General features: G+C 38.7%; 2 protein-coding genes across 3 annotated transcripts in view; one reads left to right on the plus strand and one right to left on the minus strand.

Moving 5' to 3' along the window:
• LOC125832840 (uncharacterized) overlaps positions 1–21,736 on the plus strand; it is a 592,533-nt gene that overhangs the window by 233,166 nt on the left and 337,631 nt on the right. The gene's annotated exons all lie outside the window — the stretch shown is intronic.
• On the minus strand, positions 18,690–19,724 carry LOC125832843 (stress-induced protein KIN2-like). Its single transcript, XM_049512038.1, has 3 exons — positions 19,593–19,724; positions 19,170–19,238; positions 18,690–18,943 (listed from the first exon to the last, which is right to left on the minus strand). Exons 1-3 carry the CDS (start codon positions 19,647–19,649, stop codon positions 18,869–18,871), a joined length of 201 nt encoding a protein of 66 aa, XP_049367995.1. The 5' UTR covers positions 19,650–19,724; the 3' UTR covers positions 18,690–18,868.

The raw sequence follows: 21,736 nt of genomic DNA on the forward strand, positions 1-21,736 counted from the left end.
AGGCAAAACGGAACAAAACAAGCTAAGGAAGAGAGGAAAAGCAAACCTGATGATCGCCAAGAGCACTCGGTGAATCGCCAAGTTTCCCCTAGCTCACCTAATTTGACAGTTCCATGTGCCTGAAATAAGAGAAATTTGGGTGAATTGTACTACATATCGGTTGATCGCGGAACCAATCGGAGAGACAAGATGGTACCACTGAATACTCTGAATGAGAAAAAGATGAAATCAAATTGGCGAGCTAAAGGACTAAAGGGAAAATCGCATAAATGTTTGGCAATCCCGATGCAGACCGCCTAAAGTTACAGTGCTTGGTGGATGAAAAACGTGAAGAAAGAAGGTGATGGATAAGGATGATTGGCGAGTTGCCGATCGGTCGGCGAAGCCTGACTTTCCTCACCGATCAACCCCAAAATTCAACATCTCAGATCAGTATAAAGTGACTTTTGGAAGAGAGAGAAGGGATTCAGCCATTGTGGAACAACATAGAGAGAGAGCAAAAACACTATCCTTATAAATTTTAAGCAATTTTTGGCAAGAGATTTAGATTGGGTGTTGTAATCGAAAAGATATTATTCATCTTAGAACTTTGATTTTCAATACCCAACTATGGAGCATGTATTAGGTACTGAATTTCTTTCTTTTATGATGAATAGCTAAAACCTCAATCTTGGGGTTTTGACAATGTGATTAATTGCTGATTTTGGCTTGATGGGTGTTCGTTGTTATCAATTTTAGTGCTAATTCGTAGTAGGTCTGACTTATTGTTGTGGTTTAACTACTCTATTGTTAGTTTATTTCAATGTAATTTAGTATTTTATACTTGCTTGAGAGAGAAGTGTGAAACTAAAGTGATAAGTTGGCACTCGTAGTTATTGGGTCATGGTGGGTTCAACTTGAGAGAGTGAATCCCAAGATTCATTTTATCTATTCTGCTCAAGAGAGTGAATGCAGTGAGACTGTGGGCTGGTCTCCATGTTTAGCACATTGAGGTTCGAGAGAACTCAATTGAAGCGAGGTAGTTGTTCGAGAGAAAAGTACCTCATCTAAAGTTCATCTTACCCACAAAGAGTTAGTACTTTTAGTTATCAATTAACACCCGTCGAGTTGAGTGAGCAATTTATTGGTCAATCCCCTAACTATCTTTATTCTATTTGATTGTTCTTAGTTAATTGTTGAGATTGATTACTGATCTAACAAACCCCTTACCCCGACATTAATGGCACCCTTCAAATTCTATTAGTGGTTTCCAAAAACCTTTATTCCTTCAGCTACAAAAATCACTATTGTAACTTCATATTTGAATTTAAAATAAAACTACTCTGTGTGGGATCAGCCCCAACTCTTTTGTTGGGTTTATAATGCTTAATGATCGTCTACACCTAGTATCGGATAAGGTGTAGTTATACGTTAATCAAAATGGCATCGCTTCTTGGGAGTGGTGTTGTTTAGAATTCTGTCATCGAAGTTTAATTTTTGAGTTTGTTGGCTGAAGTTGAATCGATATAATTGTTTTGTGTTTGTGTTGGTTGTACTGAATAGAAAAAGATATGAGTGAGGCAGGGAGTAATGGTAGCCAAGTGGACCACCAAGGCTATATTGACGACCTTAATAGCGTACATAACCCAATTCAAATGGGTGGAATTGGTGCAATCTATTTTCTAGCAACTGAAGGAAAGGCTATATTCCATGTTACTTACGCAACACTCCATCTCCTCCAAATGAAAGGAATTTATGGAAGATTCGCTCATGTGGACCCACATGAGCATATGTGGAACTTCACAGATGTTTGTAGTCCGTTCTTATTAGAGAACGTGTCAAAAGAATCAGTCTGCCTCAAGTTGTTTCCATTATCTTTGAGGGTGAAGGTAGCAAATGGTTGGCCAAGTTACCAAAGAATTCAATCACCTCCTGGGATGAGCTTACCATGGTGTTCAATGTGAGATTATTCCCCCGTCAAGGATGATGATACTCAGAGACAGCATTCAAGGTGTCAAGTGATTGGAAGGTGAATTCAAGAAGCTATTACTTCAATGCCCAACGCACAGACTTCTAAACAACGTGCTACTCCAATACTTCTATAGAAGTCTTGACTCATTAAATAAAGGGGTAGCTGATCAATTGATTTGAGGAGGAATAATGTTGCAATCATTTGAGGTAGATTCGTTCCTTCTTGACGACATGACCAAAATAAATCAAGCGTGGTACACTTAAGACGACCAACTCTCACCCTTTTTGTTTTAGGATGACACAAGAACAACTTGATAAAGAAAAAGAAAGGTATGAAAACATTAGTAAAAGTTATTCCAAATGGAGCTACTACAAAAACAAGTGCTGGAAAATGTGAGCAAACCCAAAAAAGAAAGGGGGGTGTTTAGAGTTGAGGAGGGTTCTTACTCGTGCTACTCAAAGCTGAGGGAGAATCAAGGTTGGAACTTTTGAAATGTTGAAGAGGGTTTCCACCCAAGCTACTTGAAGTAGGGTAGGAATCAAGGTTGGAACTACCACAAGGAAGAAGAGCAAGCGATACTATCAAGAATGGGCTGAACAAAGTATTCATGGGAGAAGGGAAGATGAACATGAAAAGGATCATACACAATCGAGTGATAGCCCAAAATCAAAGGGTAGTGCAAGTAGTCTACCAGTGGATGATTTGTTGTCTCGCATCCTTGATAGGGTAGAGGGCTCGGATGACATGCTAAAAGGGATGAAAGCTGACTTTTCATCATTGAACAATAGAGTGAACTCTCATGCTGATGTAATCAAGCAACTTGAAGGTCAATTAAGCCAACTTTCAGCACAATTGGAACCTCAAGTGATCGAAAGAGAGGAAATTGATTAAACAACAACTTTGAGAAAGGATGGTGACAAAAATTTGGTTGTGGTTACTCGAAGTGGTAAGGTAGTGATTAGTGATATGAAGGGGAATGATGAAGCTCAAGCTCTTGAAGAGGAAAAATATATTGAGGAAGAAGAGGTTCGCATCCCGCAAAACCTTGCCAAAGAGTTAGAAGAGGATAAAGGAAAGAGCACCTCAATCCCAAAATTAGTGCAACCTCTTCCCAAAGTAACCCCTCCTTTTCCCCAACATCTCAAGAAGAACAATGAGGATGAGAAGTTCAAGAAGTTCTTGTCAGTGTTCAAAACACTCTCCATAAATCTACCATTTGTAGAAGCATTGTTGGAGATGTCGGGTTATGCCAAATTCATAAAGGAGTTAGTTACTAGAAAAAAAAGCCTGGATTTTGAGACAATCAAAGTTTCTCATAGATGTAGTTCAATTATGACCAGTGAGACAATTAAAAAGAAAGAAGATCCAGGAGCATTTACCATCCCATGTACTATTGGCATGCTCCAATTTGCCAAAGTCCTATGTGATTTGGGGGCAAGCATAAATCTAATGCCATATGCAATCTATAAACAACTTAGGTTGGGTGAACCAAAATCCACAACAATGAGGCTTTAGATGGCAGACCGGTCAATCAAACATCCTATGGGGATACTCTATGATATTTTGGTAAAGGTTGATCGATTCATCTTTCCTCAGATTTTGTCATCCTTGATTGCGAGATTGATGCTGAAATTCCCATTATTTTGGGAAGACCATTCTTAGCGACAGGAAGATCGCTAGTGGATGTTGAAAGCGTAGAATTAAAATTTCGGGTGAATGATGATGAAGTCACCTTTAATGTGTGTAAGTCAATGAAGCACCGAAGCGATATTCATGTGGTCTCGACAGTTGATGTAATTGATGAAGCAGTGGCTAGTGTGAGCCATTTATTGTGTATAAGTGAACCACTTGAGGCGGTGCTTGTGAATTATGATGAGACCGAAGTACAAGGTTACGATGAAGTGGTAGCTGCCCTTTCGGGATTGGGTCAATGTTCAAGGAATCCATTAAAGATGGACAATGATCTGAAAAATTGAGAAAATCCTCCCGCAAAGCCATCTACGGTGGAACCACCAAAGCTGGAGTTGAAAACATTCCCGGCTCACTTGTGATATGCATTTTTGGGGGCGCACAACACCTTACCTGTTATTATTGTTGCTGACTTGCTTGAATGGCAAGTAAATTTGCTTCTTGAGGTGTTGAAGAGGTACTTCAAGGCTATAGGGTGGACAATCACTGGCATTGTAGGTATTCCTCCTGGCATATGCACTCACAAAATTCAACTTGATACTGAATGAAAACCGAGTGTCGAGCATCAAAGGAGATTGAACCCACCAATGCAAGAAGTAGTAAAAAAGAGATAATCAAGTGGTTGGATACAGGCGTGATCTACCCTATTGCGGATAGCAAATGGGTGAACCCGGTGCAATGTGTACCCAAAAAGAGGGGCATTATGGTAGTCCTTAATGAGAAAGGGGAACTAGTTTCAATGAGACCGGTAATTGGATGAAGGGTTTGCATGGATTACCGAAAGTTAAATTCAAGGATGGAAAAAGATCACTTCCCCAAGCCCTTCATGGATCAGATGCTTGATCAACTTTTGGAGTGTAGATGGTATTGATTCTTGGATGGGTACTCTGGGTATAATCAAATCGCTATTATACGGAGGATCAGGAGAAGACAACATTCACCTGTCCCTACGGTACTTTTGCCTTCAAAAGGATGCCCTTTGGGTTGTGTAATGCCCCAGCAACGTTCCAACGTTGTATGTTGTCTATTTTTGCTGATATGGTAGAAGATTCAATGGAAGTTTTCATGGATGACTTCTCAGTTGTAGGAGATTCTTTAGAAACATGTTTGGCACACCTTAGGCAAGTTCTTCAAAGATGTGTGGAAACTATTCTAGTCCTAAATTGGGAGAAATGTCACTCATGGTTAGGGAAGGTATAGTTTTGGGCCACAAGGTATCGCAAAAGGGATTAGAGCTTGATAAAGTAGAGATTGAGGTAACTGAGAAGTTACCACCACCAATCTCGATAAAAGGCATTCGTAGTTTCTTGGGGCATGCCGGGTTCTACCGGAGATTTATCAAAGACTTCTCAAAAATTGCACTCCCTTTGTGCAAGTTATTAGAAAAGGAGGAAAAAATTTACCTTGATGACGCTTGTATGGCAGCCTTTAAGTGTTTGAAAGAGAAATTGATCTCCACCCCGGTCATAATTAGTCCCAATTGGTCGGTACCTTTCGAAGTGATGTGTGATACTAGCGGTACAACATTAGGTGTCGTGTTGAGACAAAAATGCAACAAGTTATTCCATTCCATTTACTACACAGGCAAAACCCTGAATGGTGCCCAGTGTAACTACACGGTTACTGAGCAAGAATTACTTGCGATGGTATACGCTTTTGAAAAACTTTGGGCATATTTCTTATGCACCAAAGTGGTTTTTCACACTGATCATGCAACTTTGCGTTAATTGATGGCGAAGAAAGATGCCAAGCCAAGATTGATAAGATGGGTATTATTGTTGCAAGAATTTGACTTTGAAGTCAAAGATAGAAGAGGGTGTGAAAATCAGGTGGCTGACCATCTAGCAAGGTTAGAAGGCAAGGAGAATAAAGAGCTGGAGATTGATATCAATGACTCATTCCCCGATGAGCAGGTATTCTCGGTCACTTTCAAACAAGTTCCTTGGTATGCTGATTTTGCTAACCATATGGTATGTGGACTGATGCCGGAAGATCTGAACTTCTACCAACAAAAGAGATTCTTGTTTTATGTCAAGAAATACTTTTGGGATGAGCCATATTTATTTAGAGAATGTGCAGATCATATTATTAGGAGATGTGTACCTGAAGAGGAGTTCAACAAAATTCTATATGTTTTTCACGCTTCACCGGTTGGGGTCATCATAGCGGGGTGCGCACAACGTTAAAATTCTTCAAAGTGGGTACTACTGGCCATCCCTCAACAAAGATGCTCATGGGTTTGTCAATAAATGTATGCAATGTCAAAAACAAGGTGGGGTGTCCAGAAGGAATGAGTTGCCTTTTCAGCCTATTCTGGAAGTTGAGTTATTTGATGTCTGGGAATAGATTTCATGGGGCCGTTCGTGAGCTCATTTGGTAACAGGTATATCTTGGTGGGTGGATGTGGATTATGTTTCCAAATGGGTAGAAGCGGTGGCACTACCTAACAATGAAGGGAAGAGCGTTGTTCAATTTCTAAAATGTTGTATCTTTGCAAGATTTGGCACTCCTCGGGCTATCATTAGTGATGGAGGGTCGCATTTTTGTAATCGACTGTTTGCATCTTTATTGAGTAAATACAGCTTAAAACACAAAGTGGCAACACTATATCATTCCCAAACAAGAGGCCAAGTGGAAGTTTAGAACCGAGAGATTAAGAGTATCTTGGCAAAGACCGTGAATGCAAATAGGACCGATTGGTCTCGAAAGTTAGATGATGCTCTTTGGACGTAACCACTTACAAGAAACTAATTGGCATGTCCCTACCAATCGAAGTTGAACACAAAGCACTTTGGGCATTAAAGGCATTAATTATGGATTGGGCAAATGCTTCGAAAGAGAGAGTCGACCAACTGAATGAGATAGAGGATTTCAGATTTAGGGCTTATGAAAGCTCAGCTCTCTACAAGGAGAAAATGAAGAAATGGCATGACTCTAAAATCCTCAAGAGAGAATTTCAAGTCAGAGACTTTGTGTTGTTGTACAATTCTAGCCTGAAACTCTTTCCAGGAAAGCTCAAGTTAAAATCGTCCGGTCCTTTTAAAGTTATTTGTGAATTCAACTATGGGGCCATTGAAGTTGAGGGTAAGGAAGGTCCTGCCTTCAAGGTGAATGGGCAACCCTTGAATTTATATTTTGGGGAATGCAATGAGATTTCTTTCATTGAAGTGGTGTATTTGGAAGATGCGTAAACTCATTTCCACGTCGTGCCACGACGTTAAAATAAGGCGCTTCTTGGAAGGCAACCCAAGTGTTAGTGGTTTTGCATAATGTGTGCTGAATATGCAGGTGTGGGTGATTCTGCGATGCAATGACTCCTTCTGCAATCCGCCGAGTGGGTTCGGCGATCTAGATGTTGCTCGTCTTTGTGGCATCGACAGTGGGCTGAGGTGCTGGAATATTGGGCTGAACATATACACCACTCGCCGATACGCTGAGATGACTTGGTGAATCTGACTTTCTCCACCCTTTTCCCCATCCGTAAAAGGTCGGAGTCCTAGAACTTTAGGCGAGCTCCCACTTCCACTTGGCGAGACGTCGATGCTACTCGGTGGTCTAGTTTATGTCCACCTTCTTGCCCCAAGGTGGAGTGGTAACATGCTGGAAATTTCGGCGAGTTGCATACCACTTGGCGTTTCGCGGATTGATTCGGCAATCGCCATATGACTTCGCCTAACGGCCACCTAGTGAAGATTTCTTTTCACCCTACTCTGTTTGTTTGAGTGCCAGTACTTTATCTTTATCTTTTTGTTGTCCTTAGTTTATCTTATGTAGTGTTTGTTCTCTACTAACATTGACGTCAATGTTGGATTCTTTTTGTGGGGGTGGTAAGATTTGTTTATGGATATTTTAGCTTGTGGCCCTTATTTTGAATGAAAATGGTTTTGAACTAAGTTTAATAAAAAACTTGCCACCTCTTTTGTGTGTAATTGTGGCTGTTCTTGTGCGAATTTGAGTGTCGGTTATGATTAATACCGATGACTTGAATAGTACTCTTCATTGAACGAAATGAATGTACGGCTACGATCAGGCCAATGAAGTTGCATAGACAATGTGTGAACTTTTAGCATCTCGTTATGACTAGCCGGTTATCGAGTGAGTCTCTTGTGATGAACATTGCACACTAGCTTGAAAGTGTGGAGTCTTGTTTGATATTGGTGCCAATGCCTTGTGTGTTTAGATTACGTTGAACAATTGTATGATGACACCTAGAATTTACCGCGTTAGTCCGGTTGACTAAGTGATGCAAGCACTTCAAATGATCTTAGGCAATGATTTTGAAGAGTGAAACAATTTGACAATATACTTCTTTTGTGGCCAACCTTGTGAGATGTGTGAACCTTGCTTGAACCCTATTGAGCCTTATCCTTTTCTTGAAAGAAACTTGAACAATTGTGATCCCTCTTTATCCATCTACCCATAACTTTCATGAAGTGTGGTTTGTGTGAATAGACAACTTAGGCCAAAATCCTAAGTTGGGGGTGTGGTGAAAAGAGAAGGAAAATCAAGAAGTGTGAGAAATCCCCTTTTTGAGTGGTTGTGAAAAAGATGGAACCCCTTCATGTAAAAAAAAAAGAAGTAAAGAAAAGAATAAAAAAGTTGTGAAATAAAGTGAGGAAAATTGCAAAAGAAATGGGGTATTCGGTAATTTATATGAAGTTGAATAATGGGGTGGATTATGAGCATGTTTGAAATGTTAAAGAAAAAGAGGAAAGTGATGTCCAGGCCACACTTCATGAAGGTAGAAGCCACTGAGCCTAAATGATCATACCTTGACACTCCACCCCGTCACAAGCTGTGAAAAGACCTTTGTAATCTTGATTGAGCTTAAACGAATGTTGATTGGAAAATAAGGTTAAACCTATAGGTGAAGTCATGCATATGTTCATCTTTGTGAGTGTGAGAGTTGTATGTGATTCCGGAACATTAACATTGTTGAGAAAATGTGTGTGAATATGGAATCATCTTTCTTGTGAGGGCATTTGATCACCTTTGTTGAGCTTGAACTTGCATTTAAGGCAAGTATTGTGAACTTGAGTAACTTTGACAAGTTGAATCTTTGAGTGCACAATTGAGCATTGCATGAGTAAATTGAACCTTGTTGTGTGCATTCTTGTTGAGTCTTATGCAGCACTTTTTGAGACATTCTTTGTGAACTATTGATCTTGAGTTTTACTTGAGGACAAGCAAAAGTTTAAGTTGGGGATGTTGATGAGTCCAAGATTTTGACTCATTTGATGCTTTGTTTTGATAGTTTTAGTGTCCTCAAATGCCTAATTTATGCTATAGATTGATGTTAAAACATTGATTTTTAGGTATGTGAATGGAAGAGCAAAGCAAGGACACTAACAGGCAAAACGAAACAAAACAAGTTAAGGAAGAGAGGAAAAGCAAACCTGATGATCGCCAAGAGCACTCGGCGAATCGCCGAGTTGCCCCTAGCCCGCCTAATTTTACAGTACCCTTTGCCTGAAATAAGAGAAATTTGGGCGAACTGTACTCCATATCGACAGATCGTCGAACCAATCGGCGAGACAAGACGATACCGTCGAATTCTCTAAATGAGAAAAAGATGAAATCGAATTGGTGAGCTAAAGGATTAAAGGGCGAATCGCAGAGGTGATCGGCGATCCCGATGCAGACCGCCTAAAGTTATAGTGCTTGGTGGATGAAAAACGTGAAGCAAAAAGACGATGGATAAGAATGATCGGCGAGTCAGCGAAGCCCTACTTTCCTCGCCGATCAACCCCAAAAAGCCACATCTCAGATCAGTATAAAGTGACATTTGGTAGAGAGAGAAGGGATTCAGCCATTGTGGAACGAAATAGAGAGAACAAAAACACTATCCTTATTGATTTTAAGCAATTTTTGGCAAGAGATTTAGATTGGGTGTTGTAATAGAAAAGATATTATTCATCTTAGAACTTCGATTTTCAATACCTAGCTATGGAGCATGTAGTAGGTGCTGAATTTCTTTCTTTTATGATGATTAGCTAAAACCCCAATCTTGGGGGTTTGACAATGTGATTAATTGCTGATTTTGGCTTGATGGGTGTTCGTTGTTTTCATTTTTAGTGCTAATTCGAAGTGGGTTTGACTTATTACTGTTGTTTAACTACTCTATTGTTAATTTATTTCAATATAATTTAGTGTTTTATGCTTGCTTGAGAGATAAGTGTGAAACTAAGGTGATAAGTTAGCACTCGTAGTTATTGGGTCATGGTGGGTTTAGCTTAAAAGAGTGAATCCCATGATTCATTTTATTTATTCAGCTCAAGAGAGTGAATGTAGTGAGGTTGTGGGCTGGTCTCCATATTTAGCACATCGAGGTTCGAGAGAACTCAATTGAAGCGAGGTAGTTGTTCGAGAGAAAAGTACCTCATCTAAAGTTCATCTTACCCACAAAGAGTTAGTACATTTGGTTATCAATTAACACCATCGAGTTGAGTTAGCAATTGATTGGTCAATCCCCCAAATATATTTCTTCTATTTGATTGTTCTTAGTTAATTATTGAGATTGATTACTTACTAACAAACCCATTACCTTGACATTAATGTCACCCTTCAAATTTTATTAGTGGTTTCCAAAAACCTTTATTCTTTCAGCTAGAAAAATCACTATTGTAACTTCATACTTAAATTCAAAATAAAACTACTCTCTGTGGGATCGACCCCAACTCTTTTGTTGGGTTTATATTGCTTAACGATCGTCTACACCTAGTATCAGATGAGGTGTAGTTGATATGTTAATCAACCACCCAGGTCAATCAGTAGGATATGGTGGCAGCCCTGCAACAGACTAACACTACTATAGCAAGAATCTAAGACTTTACTCGGATAAACCCTACAAAGTTTCATGGGTCTAGGTCAGGATGAGATCCACAATAATTTCTCGACGACATCAAAAAGGTAACAAACATTATGGGAGTCACTCAAGTCGAGAATGCAGATTTGGCCGCCTATTAGTTGAAGGGAGTGACCTACTCTTTCTACCAGCAGTGGGAGGAATCTTGTGGTATTAATGTATATATAGAAACTCTTTCAGAACCCTTATCAATCTCTAATCCAGTTGGTGACCCAATTATAGCTAGACGGGCATACATAAATTATCCTGTCATAGTCTCTCAGAAAGTCACCTCTGCAAATCTTGTAGATTTAGGAATGGTAGATTTTGATATCATTCTAGGCATGGATTGGTTACATTCCTATTATGCCTCAATCGATTGTAGAACTAGGATCGTTCGATTTTAGTTTCCAAACGAGCCAGTCTTAGAGTGGAAGGGTAGTATCTCAGTGCCTATGGGTCGATTCATTTCTTACCTTAAGGAAGAAAGATTATTTCCAAGGGGTATATCTATCATCTTGTTCGGGTTAAGGATTCAAACTCCAAAACCGCAACTCTTGAGTCAGTCCCAGTAGTAAATGAGTTTCCAGAAATGTTTCCAGAAGATCTTCTCGGAGTTCCTCCCGAAAGGGAAATCAACTTCGAAATAGCTCTCCTTCCAGATACCCATCCCATTTTGATTCCTCCTTACAGAATGGCTCCAGCCGAGCTTAAGGAATTGAAAGAGTAGTTGAAAGAAATTCTAGATGAGGGCTTCATCAGACCTAATATCTCTCCATGGAGTGCTCCAGTGTTGTTCGTGAAAACTAAAGATGGTTCCCTCAGAATGTACATTGACTATTGGTAGTTGAAAAAAGTCACCATCAAGAATAAGTATCACATCCCCTGTATTGATGACTTGTTCGACCAACTTCAAGGTGCTAGTTGCTTTTCTAAGATAGACCTCAGATCCGGCTATCATCAGCTCAGAGTCAAAGGTAGTGACATTTTGAACACAACTTTTAGAACTCGGTATGGTCATTATGAATTTGTAGTTATGTCGTTACTACTAACAAATGCTTCTGCGGCTTTCATAGATTTAATGAACATGGTGTTCAAATAGTATTTGAACCTGTTCATCATTATCTTTATTGATGATATCCTCATCTATTCCCGGAGTGAGGAAGAGCATGTGACTCATCTGAGAGTTGTTCTGCAAACTCTCAATGATCGCCAGCTATTTGCTAAGTTCAGGAAATGTGAATTATGGTTGCAGTCTGTCGCTTTCCTTGGTCATGTGGTATCCAGCGAAGGGATCCGAGTGGATTCTCATAAAATTGAGGTAACAACACTGGCCCAGACCCACCTCCCCAACAAATATCAGAAGTTTCTTGGGTTTGGCCAGATATTATAGGAGATTTGTTGAAAGATTTTCATCCATAACTGCCCCATTGACTAAGTTTACTCAGAAAAAGGTCAAGTTTCAATGGTCAGATGAGTGTGAGAAAAGCTTCTCAGAACTGAAGACTAGGTTGACTACAGTTCCTGTCTTGACTCTACCAGATGGTTCAGACGGGTATGTAATTTATTGTGATGCATCCAGGGTCGGCCTAGGTTGTGTGTTGATGCAGCGAGGTAAAGTCATAGCTTATGCTTCTATACAACTTAAGGTCCATTAGAAGAACTACCCGACTCATGACCTCGAGCTTGCAGCTATAGTATTTGTCCTTAAGATTTGGAGACACTACTTGTATGGCGTTCATGTTGATGTGTTCACAGATCATAACAGCCTTCAGTATGTGTTCACCCAGAAAGAGTTGAATCTTCGTCAGAGGAGATGGCTTGAATTCATCAAAGACTATAACATGAATGTGCTTTACCATCCCAGTAAGGCCAATGTAGTGATTGATGCTCTCAGCAAACTGTCTATGGGAAGTGTAACACATGTTGAGCAAGAAAGGAAAGAGCTAGCCAAAGATGTTCACCGGCTTGCTCGCTTAGGAGTTTGTCTTACGAACACATCAGATAGTGGGGTGATAGTTCAGAATGGATCAGAATCTTTATTGGTAGTGGAGGGTAAGGAGAAACAGGATAGTAATCCTATATTACTTCAGTTGAAAGGTGCAGTTCATCAGCAGAAAGTTCATGTTTTCTCCCAAAGGGGAGATGGTGTGCTTTGTTACCAGGGCCGTTTGTGTGTTCCTAATGTGGGTGAGTTGAGGTAGCAGATCCTTACAGATAACTCCAGGTATTCCATTCATCCAGGTGCCACTAATATGTACCGTGATCTACGGGAAGTCTTTTGGTAGAATGGCATGAAGAGGGACATAGCAGACTTTTTGGCTAAGTGCCCTAATTGTCAACAAGTTAAGGTAGAACATCAGAAACCAGGAGGTATGACTCAAGAGATTAACATTCCTACATGTTAGTGAGAAGTGATAAACATGGAATTTATTATGGGTTTACCTCGTACTCGCAAACAACATAACTTTATTTGGGTGATAGTGGACAGAGTTACTAAGTCAACTCACTTCTTGGATGTCAAGATTACAGATTCAGCAGAGGAATGCGCCAAACTCTACATCCATGAGATAGTCAGGTTGCATGGTGTTTCCTTGTCTATCATCTCAATAGAGGTCCTCAGTTTACCTCTCAATTCTGGAAATCATTTCAGAAAGGTCTTGGTACTCAGGTAAATCTGAGTACAACATTTCATCCATAGACAGATGGTCAGGAACAACGTACCATTCAGACCTTAGAGGACATGTTAAGAGCTTGCGTGATCGATTTCAAGGGAAGTTGGGATGATCACCTACCCCTCATAGAGTTCACTTATAATAATAACTTTTATTCCAGTATTCAGATGGCCCCATATGAGGCACTATATGGGCTTAGATGCAGGTCCCCGATTGGTTGGTTTGAAGTAGGTGAAGTAGCATTGATTGGGCCTGATTCGGTTCATGAAGTTATGGAAAAAGTTCAGCTCATTAGAGATAGACTAAAGACAACTCAGAGTCATCATAAGTCCTATGCAGATGTGAGGAGAAGGGACTTAGAGTTCGAAATCGATGATTGGGTTTTCCTGAAAGTGCCACCTATGAAGGGGGTGATGAGATTTGGCAAGAAAGGGAAGCTCAGTCCTAGATATGTAGGTACATACATAATCCTGTAAAGGGTTGGTAATATGGCTTATGAGTTAGAGTTGCCAGTAGAACTAGCAGCGGTTCATCCAGTCTTTCACATTTCCTTGTTGAAAAAGTGTGTGGGTGATCCAGCATCGGTAGTACCATTAGAGAGTGTGGTTGTGAAGTATAGTCTCACTTATGAAGAGGTGCTAGTTGAGATACTTGACCGCCAGGTTTGTAGGTTGAGAAATAAAGAAGTCACTTCAGTGAAGGTTTTGTGAAGGAGTTAGTCTGTAGAGGGAGCTACCTAGGAAGCAGAAGCAGCCATGAAGGCCAAGTATCCTCATCTCTTTCCGTCCGATTATGTTTTAGCTTGAGTTAATAGTTCCTCTCTAGTCTCTCAGTTTACTCTTGTGTAAATTCAATCTTAGTATCTTGTTCCTGCAGTTGTCTTGCATTTTAGCATATTGCATGTTCTTGGAACTCAGTTCAGTTAGATATTAGTTCCTACTACTTAGTGGTAGGAATTACAGCTCCTTCCCACCATACTTAGCTAGTTTAGACTTCATTTGAGGACGAATGTTCTCAAGAGGGAGATGTTGTAACACCTCAAAAAAACACACTTGAACTTTTCAGCAGAAACAGATGAACCACGGAGGGGTTCACGGGCAGTGATCAGGACCACGGTTCGTCATCCTCATCATGGTTCACACCCATCCAGAAGTGGTGGACCACGGGACCCTTCATGGGTTGTGGACCACCACACGATCCGTGGGAAGGCTCGTGGAGGCAAGGCAGAATCACCCAGCTCTGGCCTCAGACCACAGAGTCCACCACGGTCCGTGGTCATGATGACAGGCTGTGGGAGGGTCCGTCGTCTTGAGCCTGTAGACCCCAGCCCAAGTGAAGAACCACGATGGCCTTCACGGTCCATAGTCCTTCACACGGGTCATGGTAGGGCTTATGGTTGGACCCCTCCCCCATAGAACCAGTAGACCATGGAAAAAAACCACGACCCACTTGACAGGTCGTGGTCCCAACGACGGACCGTCAGTGGCGCCGTGGTCAGCCTTGTCAACTTTTAAGTTAGGGTCATTCTAGTCTTTTCCCCTATGCATTGGGCATTTAAACTACATTGTTTTACACCTAAGTTAAGTCGTTTTACTCAATTTACGCCTAATGACTTAGTCAGAACCTAACCAAAATTTTTATTCACCCAAAATCACCAAAACTTAAAGAAGAAAGAGAAGAAAGAAGCGTCAGTTTTCTCAAGAACACGCAATAAGTTTACTTCAGTTCCAACCCCAAAATCAAAGGATTTCTCCGTAGGTTTCGTCAACAGGTAAGTGGGTTCCTTTCATCCATTAGGTCCCTAGAATTCAGTCATATATTTGATTCTACATGGCTTGTTTAGACCTAGGGTTTCTAAATCCTTGGATAATTGTTGTGATTTAGTTGATGTAGTATTCTTAATCAAAATATCATATTTTCTTGGAAACGTTGTTTAATTCCATGCATACTACTCAGAATCCTAGTTTGTGTAGATTCTCTTAGTTCATGAATTGCACTTGCTAGGTCAGTTAAATAGATAATCATGCTTCAGTTTTGAATGTTACATTATCAATATATAAATGATGCATTCTCAGATTTGCATGTCAGTATTTTGAGCTATTTTGTATGTTAGTATCTCAGTTACATTTCAATCATATACATATTCAGTTGGGAGTAGACTTAGCACCGAGTTGGACTAGGGTTCAGCGTACCCTCATAGTCCCAGAACTACGTCCCTCCCTAGGAGTACAAGTCCTCTCTGTTGGGCATCAGATTTAGTGATCACGCTAGTCATGCCTTTATACCCCTGGTAAGGTATATTAGGTCCTCTCAATGGGGCGTATACATCGGACTCCACATTTAGCTCACGTAGTTTTATGTCGGTTAATAGTAGCTCCCACAATCAGACTTGTCATATTCCTGATTAGTACTTGGTCATTGCATTCAGTTTAGCTTTTCAGTTATCTTTTCAGTTTTACATTCTTGCTCAGTTTACAGTATTGCTCAGTTATGCCTTGTTTCATCTTAGATATGTTTGTTCAGCTTAGTATTTATATCATACATGCTCAGTACATTCAAAGTACTGATGCATACTCTGCGCTACATCATTTTATGATGTAGGTTCAGGTACTCAGTGTCTAGATCGCGCTTAGATCGATTCTCAATTTGCATTCAGCAGCTTCAGTGGTGAGTCCTCATACTTCGAGGACAATAGACATGTTTTCATTTTAGTCTTTTAATTTAGTTTTATTAGAGTTAGCTGGGGGCATGTCCCAGTAACTCAACTCGGCTAGAGGCTTTTTCGAACATAGTAGTAGAATCAGCTTGACTTGTTGAGTTTGATCTTTCGGTTGTTATTAAACTCTTAGTACATTTCATATATTCAGACTAGTTGGGCATTCCCCATTTTCAGTTATCCACTGTTTTAGCTTCTGCATAGTATTTATTTTCTTTAGTATCTCTATGTATGCTTATGATATGCCAGACACAGGGTTAGCTTGGGATCACTCATGATCCTAGGTCCCGTGTTATGTCAAAGGGGTAGCCTCGAGGCGTGACATCCATGGTTTGTAGACCTCTTCCCTAAACCTCAAGTTTAAGCACAAAATTTTACCATGTCTGGATAACTTCTATGGGTACCACAACCCATAGAACACTCTATGACCTGTCCTGGCTATTCATAGGTGAAATATCATAGACTTCACATTTTCCAAATATCAATCCAATCCTACGACTGTCTTTCTATGTCCCGTAGAACTTCCTATGGTCTGTAGGTAGGACTCATAAACCTTTGCATCTATGCCAAAATTGCAACTTTTTCCCTTCCAATCCAGCTTCTAAATTCCTAGGTGTTACATAGGGTCATCCTATACTTTGTGGGTATGGGATGCTAACTACAATTATGGATCCATCGAATAAGCCTTCTTGAGGCAGTAAGGAGTCACCAAAAAGTCAATATGATCCTGTCCTACGTTGGCTACATAGTTTATGGGGCTTTGATTACCCAATTTGATGCTCGATAATATGCCAAAAATAATTAAAATTTATATACTCAATAGTCCTCTGAGAGAACTATACCTTTTTCTTCACTTTTCTTAACTGAAATACCTTTCAGAAAATCAATTATACTATTTTTCTTCTTGATTGTCAAATAGTACATATGAAGTCATTCATGTCCTTTAGACAAAACAACCATTTTCAAAGCATGCATTTAAAAAGTATACTCATGGGCTCACATTTAAAATCCAAACTCAGTGTATAGGAAAAACTCAAGTAAAACCCTTTATAAATCTGACTTTTATAAACAAATAGGGTTTATGTGATATGAAGTTGGAACAATAGTTTAAAATTAAATATGCATAATAGAAATCAAAATCTCAATGATTAAGAAATTGGAACTCATAATAGAAACACAACCCGAATTTTGATTTCAAGAAATTGTGGGTAGAACCCTAAACATAACATTTTAATAATTGAATTTAGATGTAAGGCGTGAGGATGAACTAATTAGTCCATCACTATGAGTAGCCTTACATACCTGGAAGAATAATGTTCTTGGAGAATTTTGAAGAAAATCTTGGAAGATGAAGTGTGGGGAAGAGTCTTGGATTGAAAACCTTAGGTATCTTGAAGAGAACCTTGAACTTGGAGTCTTTAGATCTTGAGAAATTGGAGAAATCTTTTTCTTGGAGTTCTTGATCTTTGGAAGAAGGAGAATTAAGGATTTTGAGAGTTTGTATATGTCTAATGAATTAGGTTATAAGATAGACTTAAAAAATCTAATTGCGATTAAAAGGTCAAGAATACCTTCTGGAAACATAATAAGACCATAACAATCAAAGAAAACGTCCTTTAATAAATCCTCTCAGTCAAATCGGTGATCTGGAGGTCCCCTCGCTAAAATATTCGGTGGGTCGCCAAGTAGGGCTTTAGATCACCAAAATAGATAGAGACTTATGGTTTTTAGGATATTTCGGTGAGTTAATTCAGTGATTTGCCAACCCATTCGGCGATTCGCCATAAATGAGTCGGTGTCCTCGTTGAATTTTCTCTACCCGGACATGTTCTAGTTAAACGACCATAACATTTTACTCCAAATGCAAAATAAGAAATACTTGGTGGTGTTGGAAAGAATACTCATAGATCTATATGAGTGTTTGAAGTTGACATAAGTTGAATCTTATATCAAAACTCAATCGGTAAGAAAGCTTTCAACTAAACTTTATGCTAGGGTATTCTTATGACCATAATTCCTCTCCAAATCTATTCCCACACTAAAGAATATATCTTACCACCTAAGCCCAATTTAAGAATCACTCGATACAACCTTATATGCAAATGAAGAATGATTCGGGTCTTAGCTTAGACATTTTTAAGTGTTACAAAAGCATCATCCTGGAGAAGCTAAGAAAGTCATGCGCTATGTAGCTGAAATTACAAAATTTGGACTATGGTACTTCCAAAGTTCTAATTTTAATCTCTATAGTTATTCAGATAGTGATTGTGGGTAAGGTGTTCGGATGATAGGGAGAGTTTTTTTGGGAACCTTATCACTCTTGATTCTGCAGCTATTACTTGGAGCTCAAAAACACAACCAAAAGCAGTGTTGTCTACTTTCGAGGCTGAAAATGTCGAAGCAATATCTTCAACATGCCAAGCATTGTGACTCATGAAAGATCAAAGGTGTCATTCTATCCATGAACTCGTTACAGAAGGACTGATTGCGTTGAGGGTTGTAGCACCAAAGAACAAGTTGCAGATATTCTTACCAAAGTACTTCCTCCAACAAAGTACAATTACTTTATGTTATGTCTTGGCGGATATGATTTTGAATCAAGTGGGAATGTTGAGAATTGATTCGAAATCTGTTTTTTAAGTTTACTGCTTAAGATAAGTTTTGGCGGATATGATTGTATAGTTGCATGTAGTATGTAACCACAAACACTTGCATGGGGATGCATTCGGACCCAACATAGGACTTTCCACCCTCCCATAGATTTTAACAATTATAGTAATTGAAGAATTTTGAAAAATTAAATACTCTTAGAAATAGTTTCAAACCGTGAAATCATATTATTAACTGACTGAAAAATTCACTGTGGCAATTAATGCCTTTATCTTAACATGAAAATTAAAATAAAATAAAAAAATTAACTAAAAAATCCAGGTTGGATAACCAAAACTTTATGGAACTTAAATTACTAATTAGAACTGAATTTTTCCAATAATTTATTTGTTTGCTCCAAAAGTATCTTTCACTGCATCTGCAGCTCCTTGTGCCTTAGCCTTGATCTGTTGTCCAGTCTGCAGATATTATGAAGAAAAAATCAAGTAAGAATAACATAGAGTCGTAGCGAAAGTGAGTCTTCACAGGGTAATTATTACAAACTCACTGCAATACATGTTTCAATTTTTTTTTTTTATGTCTATCCTTATATATATATATATGTTGAGTTAATTTTTTGTTGAAAAAAATGTAATATATATAAAGAAAAGTTTTTTAATATTAATACAAGTTGCATAGACAAACCTCCTGAACGGATTGTTGGGCAGATTGGACAGTATCTCTAGCTTTGTCCATCATTTGGCTAGCTTTCTCCTGAAATATATATTTATGAACTAATTAAGATGACATGTCATTAATCACTACTAAAAAATCACTATTTTCTCACTAAAAATTTTCATTGAAAAATGTTCAATGGTTATTCTCTCGGATATTTGGATTGAATCGGTGTAAAAGAAAAAAATAAGAAGTTCCCCACGTGAGAATTTGTTCTCCATCATGCATTTTCCTAGTATGTTGATTCAATGGGAAACGAGTGGAAAATTCATGTTTTATAACACAAATTTCTCACTAATTCGCAGTGTGAAAAATCTTTGTTTCTATTTCTAGTAGTGAATCAATCCAAATAATAGAAAATATTTTTGAGATTGATATATATATTTAATGAACCTGAGTTTGACCCTTAGCCTCTCCTGCATGATAACTGGCTTTCTGAGATGAATTCATCTTGCAATAAAGAAAATATTAAATGTAGAAAATAAACTATTAATAGAAAGTGTTTAATTAATTTGGTAGTGATGTTGAAAATTAAAGCAAATAGGTAAGGTATATATAGGTAGTAATGATGGATGTGTAACAATACGTGTGTACCTTAGAATAATTGTCGAACGTTTGATCAGGACAACTTTAATTCTTGTCCAATTGTGTTAATTAGTTGACAAAACAATCTCCACATATATGTTGCTGGTGGGAGATTAAACTTGAACATATTGGATGTTTTATTAATGTAATTTTAATGTCTCTAATTAAGCATGTATGTTGTCTGCTTTGTTGTGTATAAAATTTATATCATCACATCATATTTAATAGGGAACTGTATGAAATTTTCTATAAAAACATTAATTGGTACCTTAAAAAAATAAAAAAGCAATCTTTTATCATAATATATCAAAATATATTGATATAAGAAAATATTTACACTATCAATATAAAATAACTGTACTAGTCTCACAAAGTAGAGTTTGGGAAGGGATGCATATACGCAAGTTTTATTACTATCTTTAAGATAGAAAAGTTGTTTTTAATATATATTTGATTCAAGAAGACAGTCCGAAGCAGTTCCGAAAAAGAAAGTTGCGGAAGTACAAAAAACAACAAACACTAACAATAATAGCAGCAAGTAATAACCAAAATTACAATAATTGAGGTACAAGTAATAACATATAGTAACAAAAATTAAAGGACAAGAAACTACATGAGCAATACCACGACTTTTTATATGAATGGACAACAAAACAACGCATTGTCACCAACTATTCTTGTACATCCATATGCGTCCTCTACACTCTCCTATCTACGGTCATGTCCTCGGTAAGCTGAAATTATGTCATGTCAAATCTAATCACCTCCCCCTCCCCTAATATATATTCGGTCTACCTATACCTCTTCTAGAATCATCCATGACCAACCTCTCACACCTCCACACAGGGACATATATACGTGTCTCTTCTCTTCACATACTCAAACCATCTCAGTCTCGCACTCTCGCTTTCCGCATTTTGTCCTCCACTAGAGCTGCTACCACCATATCCTAGATATCCTTATTTTTAATCTTATCTCTCCTAGTATGCCAACACAATCATCGCAACATCTTCATTTCCGCAACTTTCATCTTTTGAATGTAAGTGTTCTTGATTGGTCAACACTCCTTCCCATAAAAAAAAAATTGGCCTAACAACTACTCTGTAGAACTTGTCTTTAACCTTAGGTAGTACTTTCTTATCACGTAAGACTTCATATGAACCTCCATTTCGTCCATCCTGCACCAATACGATGAGTGACATTCTCATCAATCTCCCCATTCACTTGAATAATAGACTCAAGATACTTGAAACTTCCTCTTTTTTGGATGACATGTGTATCAAGCCTCACTTCCACATAATCACTGAACTTGAACTCCAAGTACTTTGTATTGGGCCTGCTCGACCTGAACTCTTTAGACTCCAGGGTGTGTCTACAAACTTCCAGCTAGCTTAGTGCTTAATCACCACCAGTCTCGTCAACAAGAACTATGTCATTTGCAAATAACATATATACACCATGACGCCTCACTTTGAATTTGTCTCGTCAATGTATCCATCGGTAAGACAAATAAAAACAGGCTAAGGGTTGATGTCTGGTGCAACCCTATCAAAATTGGGAAGTGTTATGAGCCTCCTTACACTGTTTTTATTCAAGTTTTGACTCCATCATACATGTTCTTGATCACCCTAGTATAAGTCACATACCTCTATCCTCCAATCAAGTAACTCCAAAGAACCTTCCTTGGAACTTTGTCGTAATTAAGACTTTTCTAGGTCAATGAACACCATTTGTAAGTTCTTATGTTTTTCTAATACTACACCACCTATCTTCTTACGAAATGAATGGACTCTATAGTTGAGCGTCGCGACATGAATTCAAACTAATTTTCAATAATAGTCACGCCCCTCCTCGCCCACATTTCTACTACTCTCTCTTAAATCTTTATAGTGTGGCTTAACAACTTGATACCCCTATAGTTATTGCAATTTTGAATGACACCTTTATTTTTG

The sequence above is a fragment of the Solanum verrucosum genome, unplaced genomic scaffold (genome assembly GCF_900185275.1).
Source record: "Solanum verrucosum unplaced genomic scaffold, falcon-dt-bn FXZP01000037.1, whole genome shotgun sequence".
NCBI classification, from domain to species: domain Eukaryota; kingdom Viridiplantae; phylum Streptophyta; class Magnoliopsida; order Solanales; family Solanaceae; genus Solanum; species Solanum verrucosum.

Bases quoted from the DNA above. Each gene is read 5' to 3' on its own strand.
- LOC125832843 (XM_049512038.1), bottom strand. From the start codon at position 19,649: ATGAATTCATCTCAGAAAGCCAGTTATCATGCAGGAGAGGCTAAGGGT. The intron at 19,239-19,592 runs GTTCATTAAATA...TATATATTTCAG, and splicing joins AGGCTAAGGGTCAAACTCAG to GAGAAAGCTAGCCAAATGAT. The intron at 18,944-19,169 runs GTTTGTCTATGC...TAATATCTGCAG, and splicing joins CCCAACAATCCGTTCAGGAG to ACTGGACAACAGATCAAGGC.